The sequence below is a fragment of the Nicotiana sylvestris genome, chromosome 3, assembly GCF_000393655.2.
Source record: "Nicotiana sylvestris chromosome 3, ASM39365v2, whole genome shotgun sequence".
Classification (NCBI taxonomy): Eukaryota; Viridiplantae; Streptophyta; class Magnoliopsida; order Solanales; family Solanaceae; genus Nicotiana; species Nicotiana sylvestris.
The window spans coordinates 207,635,826-207,650,473 of NC_091059.1; the positions used below are offsets into that span (position 1 = coordinate 207,635,826).

Consider the following 14,648-nt stretch of genomic DNA (forward strand, 5'->3'; position numbering starts at 1 on the left):
ATGGAAATAGGTTTTCTAAAGTTTTTCCCAAAAAGTCAAAAATCGCCCCCGGGCCCACATGGTCAAAACCCGAGGTTCGAACCAAAACCCGATTACCCATTCCCCTACGAACCCAAATATATAATTTGTTTTGAAATCGGACCTCAAATCGAGGTCCAAATCCCCAAAATTTGTAAAACCTAGGTTCTACACAAAACACTCAATTTCCCCCATGAAAATCTTTGATTTAGAGTTGAAATCATGAGAAAAGATGTTAAAGATTAATAAAAACAAGTTAGAAATGACTTACAATCGATTTGGAAGAGTACTTGTCTTTGAAAAATTGCCCAAGAGCGTTTTGGTTTTGAAAGGGTTTGAAAAATGAAAGATTTTCGGCTAAGTTATGAATTTGCAGGTCGCAGATGTCGCAATTACAGCTATTGTCACATTTGCGACTAATGATCGCAATTGCGAAGTCGCTTTTGCGATGGGGGTTGTCGCATTTGCGAGGAGGGGAATTTCTGGGCCTCTTCGCATTTGCGAAGATGTGATCGCATTTGCGATCATGCCTGCCCAGGCCTTCTCTCGCATTTGCGAGCCAGGCTTCGCAAATGCAAAGCCTGCAGACCTGTAACATACTAGCTAAAAACTTGCAACATCCTAAGTTAAATTCCACTCTGTGGCCTATCCAAAACTCACCCGAACCCTCGGGGCTCCAAATCAAACATGCACACCAACCTATAAACATCATACAGACTTGCTCGTGCAACCAAATCATGAAAATAACATGTAAAATTATGAATTAAACCTCAAAACTCATCATTTTCATCAAGAACACTTTAAAGTTCATAACTCTTTGACCGGAGGTCCAAATCACGTCACATAAACTCCATTTTTCACCAAATTTTACAGTTTTCATTTAAATACTATAACAAGTTTGTATCCGGCTCCGAACCAAAATACGGGCCCGATACCAATAGTTTCAATCATTAATTCTTTTCTTTATTTCATAAATAACTCAGCAAAATAATTTCTTTCAAAAATTAATTTCTAAGGCTTGGGACCTCGGAATTCATTTCTGGGCATACGCCCAAGTCTTATATTTTACTGCGGACCTTCCGGGATCATCGGAACACGGATCCGGGTCCGTTTGCTCAAAATATTAACTAAAGTCAACCATAATTAAATTTTTAACTCTAGGAATTTCTATTTCTCATATTTTCACATAAAAGCCTTCCGGATATACGTCCAGACCATGCACGAAAATTGAGGTACGGTAAAAATGAGGTTTTAAGGCCTCAGAACACATGATTTATTTCTAAAACAAGTGATGACCTTTCGAGTCATCACACTAAGTGCAGTTGCAACCATTTTTATGCGGACCGTAGAAGACCTCAAGTTCCAGTCCCAAGTTCCCAAGTGTGCGGACAACACCAGAATTGTGCAGCCGCATAAGGCCATTTTGCGGTCCACATCAGAATTATGTGGCCGCATAACCTCCGTAGGGGCATTTTTGTTAGATATTTTCAGTTTAGTATAAATACATTTTTTTGTCATTTTTAGGTTAAGTTTTAGTTTGCAGAGGTGCACATGAACGTTTTTCTTTACTTCTTTGAGTAAATTTATATTAGATTGACTTCTTAACATTAGTTTTTCTTTGTTTAATCTATGATTATGCATTCTACCTTAATTTATTCTTGTATTTCTTTATTTTTTATGAGTAGCTAAATTTTTAGTTAGGGTTGTGGCTCAACCCTAGTGTGGATACTTAATGGGTATTTAATTTAGGGCTTGTTTGTTATTGTGTTAGTGATATCTAGCCGTATTTATGCTTAAATTCTAGAATAAATGGTTGTAAACATTGATTCATGCATTTTTGACCTAGTCTTTGCTTGAGAAAGAGAGACTAGGTTTAGGAAAACTTGGCTAGCAAGGAATTGGGGTGAATTCAAGAAATTGATAGCCTAATTAAATGATCAAATATAGAGATAATAAGATCCAACTTGAGCATATATCACTTGATTTGTACAAATACTCATTTGGTCTTGAGAAAGCCAAATCGGGCAAAATCACTCAAACTACCGAGAGGTATAGAGTGAGCAATTGTGTGTCTTTGCTATATTACGAACCCGATAAATCAAACCAGCCCTATAGTTTACAATCCGTTAGATAGCTACCTAGGTGGAAGTCACGACCCTAGATTCCTTTATCATTTGGAAAACACTCAAAACCAAAATCACTATTTTCTAGTTATTATTTGCATCCTTAGCTAAAAGTAGAACTAGAAAACAATCAATGAATATGTGGAAATCCAATCTAAGGCACGTCATACATTAGCTCTAGTTATATACTTAATCCAAACTCTAACTTCCTGTGGATTCGACCTCGACCCGTGTTGGGTTTATTATTGCTTCGACCGCTTCACTACCTATTTGTGGTGTGAGTTTGGGTGAGATTAGATACATAAATAATACACAGTGTGATACACATATCATTTTTTTTTTCATGTTCAGTTTTTACTTTGAATTATCAGTTCAAACCACCTCAAAACTTCACCAAATGTAATACCCCAATATTTTAAGTGAGAACATATTGGACATTTAGAAAATAATTTAAATCCCAAAAAAATAAAAAGGAACTAACAAATAAAACAAAACAAAACAAAAAGGGGGGGAAGGGATCCAATTACAAAAGGGCCGAAGCCCACTCTCTGAACAAAAAAAAGAACAAAACAAGGGTCAGGGGAAAGAAGCAAAAGCTTCAGCAAAACGAAGAAAAAAAGGAGCAGAGAAAGAAAGAAGGAAAAGAGAAAAGGAGGAAGAAGTGGGTGCAGTGCGTTGGAGCCATAGCTATAACTGTTGAGGAATCTTAAGCACTAATTGCCTCTTACGGGTATTACTTGAATTTTTTCTTCTGGTAGATTTTAATTTCAATTCTCTTGATTAGAAGATTCTACAGATTAATAGAAATTACACTAGTTCATTCACACAATTGAGAATTTTCTTCCTAAAGAACCAATAGAATTCGAACTCTATGAAATTTGGAGTAATAAATTATATGAATAGGTTAGAGTTGATAAATTAGTAATTACTCGTATAGGGGTAAATATTAATCCACAAATTAAGATCCAAACATGAACACCAATGATTGGGTATTCTAAAATAGCTATGAATTAGCCTAAATAAAGAAATTAACATGAGATCGATATTATGTAATTATAGATTGATTGGAGGAATTTGTACGAGTTGTTTGAGGTGAAGCAGTTGGTATTTCGGCACGAGTATTGTGAGTAATAATCTTACCGTAATTTGTGTTTTCATAACTTACATGATTTACACATGATATTTTTTAATATGAATATGTTACCGATTATTTTGAGTTGCATGTGGGACAAGTCTTTTACTCGATATGATACCAAAATAGTTATTTGATATGGTTACCGTGGTTTTAAATATTTCCGTTGTCACTAGATATGTTTTACTGTTACTTGAATTTACTGTTATCGAAATGAAATTATATGATTTGATAAGAACTGAAATGCCCTATATAGATTTAAAGGATTTTCTATGAGTATATACGGATTACAAAGACAAGTATAAATGGGAGTAGACATTGAAGGATCTCGTAGCTAATGGTGGGTTCGTTAGACCTGGTGCACCTTGTAACTACAGATTACCGTTATAGCCCTCGCTAGTGGGAAGGTAGAACTAGTATACCGTTACCGATTTTCCTCGAGTACGGACTACCATTATATTTGACTTCTTGCAAAGAGGTCCACAGTTATACTGATTACATGATCCGTTCATTGAAACCTCCCAAATGTGAATATTGATATAAGACAGTGGTTACCGAGCTTATTACCGAATTGTTAATTGTATTATACTACAAGAAAAGCATGACGAGACAGAAAATTATTTATTGTTTCTGAAAGGGCATTTTTATTTTATTTTTTGTTTCATATACTAGCATGTTTTCTGACTTGTCTCCAATAAAAACGGTTGTGGTTAAGTGTTATTACTCACTGAGCTAGCGACTCATTCCCCGCTAATTTTTTTTTTTTTACAGAGACAGCAGTTGACGCAGGCGAGGATTTCGTTAATTAGAGCGCACAAGTTGATATTTCTCGGTGAGCCTCGCATTTATTCGCGTGGGCAGAGATTTTATTTATTGTTATGGTCTTTTTATTGAACTCTTAGAGTTGCTCCATGGTCATTCTTTTAGTGTCTTGAGTATTTCTTCGTTGTTATAGACTTATGTTGAGTATCACTCATTCTTATCAAATTTGGAGATAAAGTAGTATTTCTAGTTGTTAGTGGGTGGACTATTAAAGGTAGATATTTATTTTGGTTAATTGATAAAGTCGTTGTCAATTGAATTGCTATTAGGATGTTTGGTTGCTAATTTGAGACAGGGAAAATTTTTGGGATAGTCCAAAAACGGGGGAAACTCTGTCCGATTTTCTGTAAAATATCGATGAGGCTTACTTGGGAGCACTTGCTCATAAGGGCCGGTCACGATCCTAAATTGGGTCGTGATATCAAATCATCCCAAAATTGAGATTCAAGCTCCTCTTAAGATGTACCCAATCTATTCTAATAACAACCACTCAAAAGAAAGCAAAAATTTGACATTTTTTTGTTACAAATAGCTAATTGGCTAATATTAGTAATATTTGGCTAATATTAATAATATTTTGTGAATTGACCAATTTTTGTAATGAGCTACTTATAGATGGACATAGCTGATAGTTTCCCTTTTATGTTATTGGACTCCATTAAACTTCTACTTCTGCAATTGATCAATCAAATGTTTCGCTTTGCGCATGAGCATTATATGTTTATATTATATGCTTTTGGTCCTCCTATAAAGGATTTCTACGGTCTACCCAAATTTGTTTTCCTATGATTGAACTCTAGCATGACAAACAATGTGTTTCACGCTTTCCTACCTTTAAATTGAGATACATGTAAAATGTCCTCTTGTAAAGGATTTCTATGATCCATAGAATTTATCTTTTCATTTCGCCACTGTGTATCTACCAATACTATTGATCTAGGTCTAGGATTCTAGCTAGTTTCATTCTCTTTTCTATCATCTACATTCCTAACTTGTTACACGTTGTTTCTATAACCTCATCTTTTTCATTTTATACGATATATTTTTCGTTTGAGTTTATTTAAAAAAGAGTTAACATATTTAAAAATTTGAAAATTTTAACTTTAAACTTTCTTTTCTGTTCTCTTAACATTGTGCGCTTATAGGCAAATAAATTATGACACATTTAGAATACTAGTTTAAAATACTTCAATTATATCCAAAAGTCTTTTATTTAACAGTCGAACGTTCTTATATAAAATAAAATAGGGACTCTAGAAGTGAAAAATACAACTATAATTACGACATACCCAATATAATTAGTTCTATAACGTTTGGTTGGAATACGATTTATACCTGTATAAGTTATGCCGGTATAAGTTATATTGGAATAAGTTATACTGGGATTAGTTATGTTGGGATTGTTGTTTATTCATTGTTTGGTATGTTGTATTAAGAATGACCATTGCATAATTTCTAAGAAGAAGGTATAAGTTATACCGGTGCTAATTACCCCACCTTCTATAAGGTATAAGTTATCCCGGTGTTAAAATTAACACCGGATATTAAAATTAACACCGGGATAACTTATACCTGGTTTGCTAACCAAACAGAATATTAAGATGGTAATCAAACAGAATATTAAGATAGTGTATACGTAGACCTTACCTCTATACTCTAAAAGTAAACAAACTATTTTCGATACAACTTGGACAAGTAAAAAAAGGAAAGAAGAAATAAAAAGGGTGAGGTGAATGGTCCAAGACGAATCAGGTGTACAATAAAAACAAGGGTTGGCAGTGGTCTATCGTTATCAGATATCTGGTGTGGCATTCTTTCATTTAACATTCTTACATACAGCTGCGCTTCTAGGGTTTTCCTTTTAGAATTTTGAGACATAGAATGAGTGCTCACATGATGACCTCATGATAAATGGCCCCCACTAAAAGAAAGACAAGACGTGAATTTTGATCAGTTGTTTTAACTACAATAGAGAAACTTCTGCATTTCTTTGCTTGCTTATTTATGCCTTTGCCAGTTGCCTCTCTGTATTGTCCCTCTCTTTCCCTGTTTTGTTTCCTTCCCTCCATTTATTGCTCCTCTCCCCCCTTTTTGTTTCCGCTACTACTTTCTTATTTTCTTCAATTCTATTCCCTACATTCTTCTTCTTTTGTCCTATTTTTTATTAAGAAATGCTCCATCCCGTATTCAAGTAGGGTTTAGGGAAAGGTCCAACTCAAGAGATGTGATATAGATAATTTATTCCTAATATAAGTAGTAGTATCTACTTCTTCGGTTCGAACCCATGACTTATGGGTCACACACAAACAATTTTACTGTTACTTTAACAGCTTGTTTGGATGGTTGTTACCTATTGTATAGTATTGTTACTTTAAGTACGATATTTGTTTTAATTGTTACTTAAATTTTTTTGTATCGTATCGTTAAATTTGTCGTTACGTAACAACGAAATGTGTTACTTTATGTAACGACTCATTTGGTGTAGTCGCGTCGTTACCTTGTCTTTTTCTCTCATTTATTATTAAATAATTTTATTTTATCATTTACCCTCCTTTTTATATTATAATTTTACCTCCTATCATAATTTTTCTTTATAATATTGCAGTTTTATTCTTCATATTACTGGTGTGTGATATCATGAAACAACGGCAAACGATACAATCTATCCAAACATTGTATTTATCAAACGATACAGTACAATACAATACGATACATTATGAAACGACACGTAACAACCATTCAAACAAGGTGTAAGACTCCCCTTCAAATTATCAATTATACTGCTACTTAAAAATAAATATCAAACGAAGCATAGTTTTACTGATTTACCTTATATACACGAATGTTATAAGAAGTATCTTATTTACGTATTATATCTTGTTTTAGCAAGGAATTTCATGTAAATTTTTGAGTTGTTAATTCCACTTTTTATTAAGTAAGCTTTAAGTTGCCATTTAGATCTCATGATATAGTGCAATATGATCTTTTGCAGCAACGTGATTATCATTTTTAACTCCTTTGATCAATATAAGGTCTCTGTGCCACCATATGAAAGATTTAATTGGAAAAAAAATGTTTAAAAATATAGAAGATAAGCTCATTTTATTGTGCACTAAGTCAAGAAAACTGTTACGATGCCAGAAATAACTGTCAAGTAGACCCAACGCTTTTTTCCTATAGATGATCTTTAATATATTTAATATCAAGAACATTCAAAGCATCTAGTTGGGTTGTGCTCAAGTAATTTATAATAATATTTAGGGTTGTGGCATGTAATGCTTGACCTAGGAAATTGAACATTAATTGGGAAAGAATTTGAAATATATATCCTCCAAAATAATCGTGGCTAATTAACCAAATTAACAGGAGAAGGATTCGTCACATATTGATTCAAATAAATTAAAGCAAAAGAAGTAGGTTATAATACGCATGTTTGTTTCGTATTCTGACAATAAGAGTGGAAAATAATGGAGAAACTATACAATTTGTTTTAAAAAATGATTTGGAAGTCACCTTTTGAAGAAAAGATAGATCCCTTTTGTCTAAGTCAAGGTAAAAGTTAGGGTAAGAAGGAGGCAAAAAGTACACTTTGGCATGGTGAAGATTCTCAATCACCACCCCCACTCTACAGTTCTTTTATCTCCTTTTATTTTTATTTTTCAGTTTGTACGTAATTATATTTCTTCTTATTCGTCCTTGTCTAACAGATCTGTTCCTTTTCCTGAATTATGATTAGCATGCAGATTTGATGAATCAAGTCTCCTAAAATTTAGTACAAATAAAGAAGTAAAAAAGTGAGAGAAGAAATCAGAACAGTGTCTCGTAAAATCCTATATAGTGACGAATGCAATCCCTCTTATATAAACTTATAACTCCATCAAAGAATCAAATCTCTAAAAGCTTACGAAACCACGATAAAGAGCATCTTTGAAACCATAGCATGTTCCTCAATACTTTTTAGATCTTTAATTAGGAATTAGGATGCATTTAAACCTTAGCATATTCCTCAATACTTTTTAAATCCTCCATTTGAGGTTTACAGATTCTGAACTTGCAATCGAACTCATATTTCGTTTTAATTACTGGGTTCACGTTCAAATATTTTTACATATTTAACTAATAAAATTTCTACTACAAATATAGCATATAAGAAAAAAACTAGCTACTAAGTTTGTTCGAACCCTCTAGATAATATATATAGTAGCTCCGCCCCTGTTGGGAACTCCATATACTAATTTGTAAATCACATAATAAAATTTGTTGGTCATACAATTTGAATTTTACTGAATATGTTAGAGTAATTTGAACATATGCAATGAGTTTCATCTCAAAATCAATTCACAAGTGCAAAATAGCATTTGTGTATGCAAATGTATATACTAGACATCGAATACTAAACCGATTTAAACCCAATACAACCTTAATAAATTTCTCGATTCTAAAGTTTAAGAAATAATGAGTTTAGCCTTCAAAAAAGAAAAAAATAATGACGAGTCTAGTCCGTAAAATAGCTTTTAAATTGTTGACTGGTCAGATTCACACACAAAGTAGGAAGAATTCCTAGCTAGCACAATTATGAAATTCTTGACTGGCTCAAAAACTTATGCTTACAAAAGAACCATCAATGATTTAAAAACCATAAGCTAGGATGTGTTGTTACCCCAACAAATTTTGCACTGTTTGGCTCAATAGAAACAAGAACACTTTTGAAATTTGTTTGACAAATCTTTGAAACAAATCTTTGACAATCATTGGCGGCCTAAGATGGACTATAATCTATGGAAAGAAATTAATATAGCAACCTATGCAAATGCAATTTTATCTTCGTTAAGACTATATGAAACAAGATGTAAGTGCGATTTCAAACTCTCACCCATCAAGATAGAAAAAAAGAAAAGGAGAGAAAAGAAAACGAAAGAATTGATCATGATGCTGAACTCAATAAAGGACATGCATAGTGTGAAATATGAATGCATGGTATTGTGTAATACATGTTAGTACAAAGAGTTGATGAGCTACAAAGAAACACTCAGAAAACCACGAAGAAATAGTCAAAAAAGTTATACCATACAAAAAATCAAAAGAAGGAGGAAGCAATAATTCAGTGTAGGTTAGAAAACCCAGTGTTTGTCTGTGAAAGAGCCTAAGGAGATTCACGAATTGTCTAACACAACAAAAGGTACTAACCACTGCCATGCCAAAGATAAAATTGTACGATAAAGAAAAACGAGGACCGCAAAAAACCCTAGCTATTGCAGCTGGAAACAAAACCTGCAGGCTTTAAATTTCAACTTTTTCTTTCTTTCTTTCTACATGTTCAGTTTGAGTTAATTCTAAAGTTATCCTCTCATTCTGATTATAAATTCTTTTTGTCAAAGTCTAATGGCCCTTCCCTTCTGAATTTCTTTTATACAGACTCTGCATGTACATGGCTCAGTATCGACGTGTCAATACTTCTTCTTATTATAATTCTAACTTTGCATAGAAAGCAACTGCACCTATTTATTGGAAACTATGGCTCTTCCATGCGCTCTCAAAGGGTAAATAGAAAGCAACTTCTCTTCATATAAAATGAATTTTTTGTGCAACTCAACTTCAAAACTTATCTCATACTATAAGATAAGGATTGCTCAAAGCTATATAATTAGGGAATATTCTTTTGTCATTGTGAGACTTCTCACGGACTAGACGACGTATGAAGTGTAGATAGTATAATATGGGGAATCTAACATGGAGTAAATCAAGAAATATAACGGGGTTTGACTCTTATATCATATTAATTAAGAAGATGAACCATACACATATATCAATCCAAAAGCTAACTCATGAAATTAGGAATGATCAAAATTACATAAGAAGATATAATAACAAACTATCGTTGCTCATCAAATAATTAATCATAATCTAAATGTGTTAGAATATTAGGCTTGCATCTTCTGTTTAATTGGTTCCACTGGCCCCACCGCCAGCTTAATCTAGCAATATACTAAATCTAGCTCACATTTGCTTTTCAAACCGAAGCATGCAGTCGTTTATTTCTTTTTAATTTTTTAATAGAATGTAGGCTCATCAACTTATCCTATCCTATATGTGTCAAACTTAGTAAAGGAGAGGAGTGTAAAACTGTTACTAATATCCGAATCACATCAACATATAAACTGTTCAAATCCATATTTCAATTTTCATCATCCACTTCTGTCCCCCACCCCACCCCCCACCCCCCACCCCCCCACCCCCAAAAAAAAAATTATCTTCGCCCCAGCCTACGCACAAAAAAAGTGTATATATATATATATCAACTTTATAAGAGTCAGATTAATTTTTAGGAGCAATGACATTTTCGGCTAAACAAGAGGCCAACTGCTCTCAACATCAGAATTTCTACGATAGCTACAACATAATTACCCCCAAAAATAAGTAGTAAAAGCGTTGCATACACATGATACAAATGCATTTACGGCAATCTTCGATTTCCCGAAAGGATACATATATCATTGAACCACAACATTACTAATAATAGGGAAAAAATCCCATCATTAATTTTAAGTTACATAAATAGGAAGAGACTAAGAAATTAAAGCACCCTGTCTCTAGATCCCTTAGTTTTTAAGTGGAAGAAACTCAAAAAACTGGTAATGACTACCACTAAAGTTACTGTTCGAGTTAGCATCGGCCCCTGATATCTCTACTTCATCCTTCTCCGAAAAATTATTATCGTCGTTGTTATCATTGCTGCTGCGGAGAGGAAACAATTCAAGGGTCTGAGATTCTTCCTGTCCTTCGTCTCCAACAATGTTTTCCATATTTTCGTGTTTACGATTATCTGTTCTAAAGGGTGCTATAAATATATTGAGATGATCTTTGGTTTTGAAGAGTTGCTTTGGCTCCATTGTCGTTCTTGGTGTTGATGGAGTATTACTACTGCATATTATTGGAGAAGTAGTTCCAGATATAGTATTACTAATTGCTGCAGTAGATGAGTTGATGTTCATGAGATGATGATGGGGGGTGGTGGAGGTGGGTGGTGAACAAGACAAATGCATCATCTGCCACGTGGCATTCCTTTGATCAGCTAGTAATAGGCTCCTTCTTTGTTCTCCTTCATCGAATGGTATCCATCTTTCTGCTGCTACTCTACATTCTGCCACTCCTCCTGCTGCTGCTGCTTTTGTTGTTGCCACAGTTTTCTGTAAATTTATTGCAATGCAAAAAAAAATCATCAATTTACTTGTTACAACTATTTCATGCAACGTTTATTATCTTTCTCTAGTGAAAAGTAACAACCCTAGTTTGACCAATGTTCATAGGCATAGCAAAATGTTTAGTTTCTTTATCCGTATATTTCATTAGTTCTTGATTTGATAGAGCATTATACCTATGCTATATGGAAAGTCAAATATCACAGAAGAGGGTTGGGAAATGTCTTTTCTTGATAGGATGGATCATGGGTGCCCATATCACTTGTCTAATGAAATGTAAAAGCACAAAATCCCAAAACCCTAGCTATTTAGCTATTCATTCAACTAGCTACGTACGTATAGAATTGGCAGCCCCAACAGAAAGGAAGAATCACAGCTTTTGGACCCTTTTATATTTCCCAAGAAATATTGCTTTTGTTAATTTACTGCCTAGCTACGGCGTGATCAATAAATAGATCTTCCTTTTTCACCTTGGGCTGTTTTTTTTTTACTGAAACAAAACAATATCTATACTTTTTCTATGATCTTCTAATCATAACAACATAATGACCTGTTTAAGGAATTTTAATTGCTTTTTAATTTGGTTGTGAAAAAGAGAATTCAGAGTCTAAGGAGAGAGAAAAGAAAAAGGCAAATGAAAAAATATATAGGGAAGGACCTCTGCAAGAGTACTGCAGTTTGTTGGGGATGGCCAGTTCTTGGTCTGTTCAATTTCAAATCCTGTCCTATTTGCCCCTGCGATATCGACGACAAACACAAAAACAAAAGAGTAAAGAAAATTTTTATATCTCAAGCAACAATCGGAATGGAAGAAGAAAAAGCATATCTCTCAAAATCCAAACACGAATGCAACTTTACATTTTAAATAACAACAAAATACGAGTGTGGATGGATTGGAAAAGAATAAAAGAATATTTAGTGTATCATCACACGCTATCAAACAAATTTCTCTCTTTCATGTATCATTCTCATTGCATGTCTTTTTGTTAAGTTGCATGTTGTGCTCCACCCCCTTCAAGATTTATAACATATTACTTGTTCTAATTTTCAAGATTTTCACATGTATATTTATATATAGAGTTTAAATAAATATTTGTGAGTTCAATAAACTCATCATGTGGAGGAGCCATGTTCATTGAAGGGGTTCAACACTTCAATTAGATTTCCTTTGCCGGAAAATTGTACTGAAAATTCTTTTATGTGTATATATATAAATTGTTGAATCTTCTAAATACAAATATTTATAAATGGTTACTATAAATCTTTTGATAAATTTCTGACTTTAATCCGGCATAAACTATACACAAGCAGATGGATTAACGTATACCTGATTCTTTCCTTTCGGTGTTTTCAGGGTTACAATTACTACGAGACTGATCATCTCCACCACCAGCAGCATTTGCAGCACCTCCACCAGCAGCGGATTCAAGTTGACGGCGTCGTTTTTGGCGTTCCCTAGCCTTGTGATTTTGAAACCAGTAAAAAACATTCTTGCCTTCAATTTTCCCATAGCGTCGAAGTTGAGCAGTAATATGCTGAATCTGTTCAGCTGAAGGGGTTCTCGTGCCACGTCGATACAACTCCTCTAGGGTTTGAAGTTGTTCTGGAGTTGGATTCCAACGTGAGCTCACAACTAATTGTTGTGTATTAAAATCTCTCTTATTTTGCTCACTCATAGCTGCGTGAAAAAGAAAAAAAAATTGCAACCATTAAATTAAATAATATGGCTATTCGTTAGATCTGTTGATATATGACTTTTTTTATATACGAAGGAAGACAAAGTATCAATGTCACGCATGCAAAAAAAGGAACGGAAAGGGTAAAAAGAGAAAAGTAGAAAGACAACTCTATATAGTATATATAATCTCTAGCAGTTAATTACTTACCAAGCTGATGGTGATTAAGTGCAACAAAATTTTCGCCATGAATACTTCTTAAACAAGTTGGATTAGTAGAAATATTAGCAGTGGGAAGATGAGGTACTCTTGGCATTAGTGGACGAAGCTTTCTTCCATTGAATGAATCCTGCATGTTGAAATCTCCCCCGTCGTTGTAACCCATCATCCACATTTTTTTAAAACTAGGGCTTAGCTTCTAATTAATTAAGAGATGGGGCTTAATTAGTTCAAGCGGTGGATGTTTTTGAGTTTATGAAAAGAGAAAGAAGGAAGTTTAAAGAGAATGGAGGTGATCTTTTAAGTTACAAGAATTAACTATAAGTGGTCAATCGAGTTTCAAAGTAAGAAAAGGTATATATTGTAATGGTAAAAGTAAAAGAGAGAAAGAAATAGGGGGAGAATAACTAAAATGGGTGACTTTTAAGGGTGGGGAGAGGGAGCTGAAGACAAGGAATTTGGCAAGATTCAGGAGAAAGAGATGGAACAATAGAGACAGAAAGAAAGAGAGAAGGAGAGAGACAAAGAAAGAAGATAGAATGGTGTTGGTTTAAATTGAAACAAAGTGATCAAAACATGAGGTTGACTAGGCTTGAATTTTACAAATAAAATTGTTTTGACATGTAGCTTAGTAGTATGTAGGACTACACTGATATCTCAATTCTCAAGGCGTGAGAGAGGAGACAAATTAGACAGAGAGAAAAGGAAAGACTGGCCTGGTGAGAGAAAGCAAAATGGAATAAGGAAGGAAAGGAAAAGGGGAATTAAGAAGAGAGAATGAAATGAAACAAAAAGAAAGAAAGAAGAAGGCGTGGAATTCTGGGAGAGAAGAGAGATATCGATAAATGTGAAGGAAAAACGACGTGACGATCATGAGGGTTATCATAAGCCTCATCACCACCCCTAGCTCATTTATTGTTCTTTCCTTGTCCTCTCCCTTTCACACTTATTCTCAATCCGAACTGCCCCCTCTATCTCCATAGTTCCCTCTTTAATTATGGTAAATAAATAACAAAATCATTCGCTATCTACTTTTAATTATATAAATAATATCATATTTAAATTATAGATTAAGGTATGAGTGTGCATTAATTGACTACGGATATATGATCGAGACAGTTACTTCATCCGTTTACTTTTAATCGTTCACTTTTAACTTTGTATTCTCTTCGGAAAAATAAATAAAGTATGTATTTTACAATTGTACCCATAATAATGATCACATTTTCAAAAGTCTTGGAAAATGATTTGAGGAATGAATGGTTAATGATAGGGGTAAAACATAAAAAAAATATTATCTTTCTCTTGATTTAGTATAGTGGACAAGTAAAAGTGAAAATGTATTTTTAGTATAGTTGACAAGTAAAAGTGAATGAAGGGAGTAATATTTATTTATTGGATTGATATAAATATTAAGTGTGTGTAAACTTTTAATATATTACCCCCACTCTTGAGTACT

The 14,648-nt window shown here is 33.7% G+C and overlaps 1 protein-coding gene across 1 annotated transcript; it reads right to left on the minus strand.

The window, feature by feature from the left end:
* Nucleotides 1–10,554: 10,554 nt before the first annotated feature.
* STF1 (WUSCHEL-related homeobox 1) lies at nt 10,555–13,995 on the minus strand. Its single transcript, XM_009805862.2, has 4 exons — nt 13,181–13,995; nt 12,622–12,972; nt 11,953–12,029; nt 10,555–11,282 (listed from the first exon to the last, which is right to left on the minus strand). The coding sequence occupies exons 1-4, from the start codon at nt 13,362–13,364 to the stop codon at nt 10,695–10,697; spliced, it is 1,200 nt and encodes a 399-aa protein (XP_009804164.1). The 5' UTR covers nt 13,365–13,995; the 3' UTR covers nt 10,555–10,694.
* Nucleotides 13,996–14,648: the final 653 nt, after the last annotated feature.

Coding starts and splice junctions, on each gene's coding strand:
- STF1 (XM_009805862.2), bottom strand. CDS start 13,364: ATGTGGATGATGGGTTACAACGACGGGGGAGATTTCAACATGCAGGAT. Junction 12,973..13,180: donor ACTTAATCACCATCAGCTTG/GTAAGTAATTAA, acceptor TTTTTCACGCAG/CTATGAGTGAGCAAAATAAG. Junction 11,283..11,952: donor ACTGCAGTACTCTTGCAGAG/GTCCTTCCCTAT, acceptor ATAAATTTACAG/AAAACTGTGGCAACAACAAA.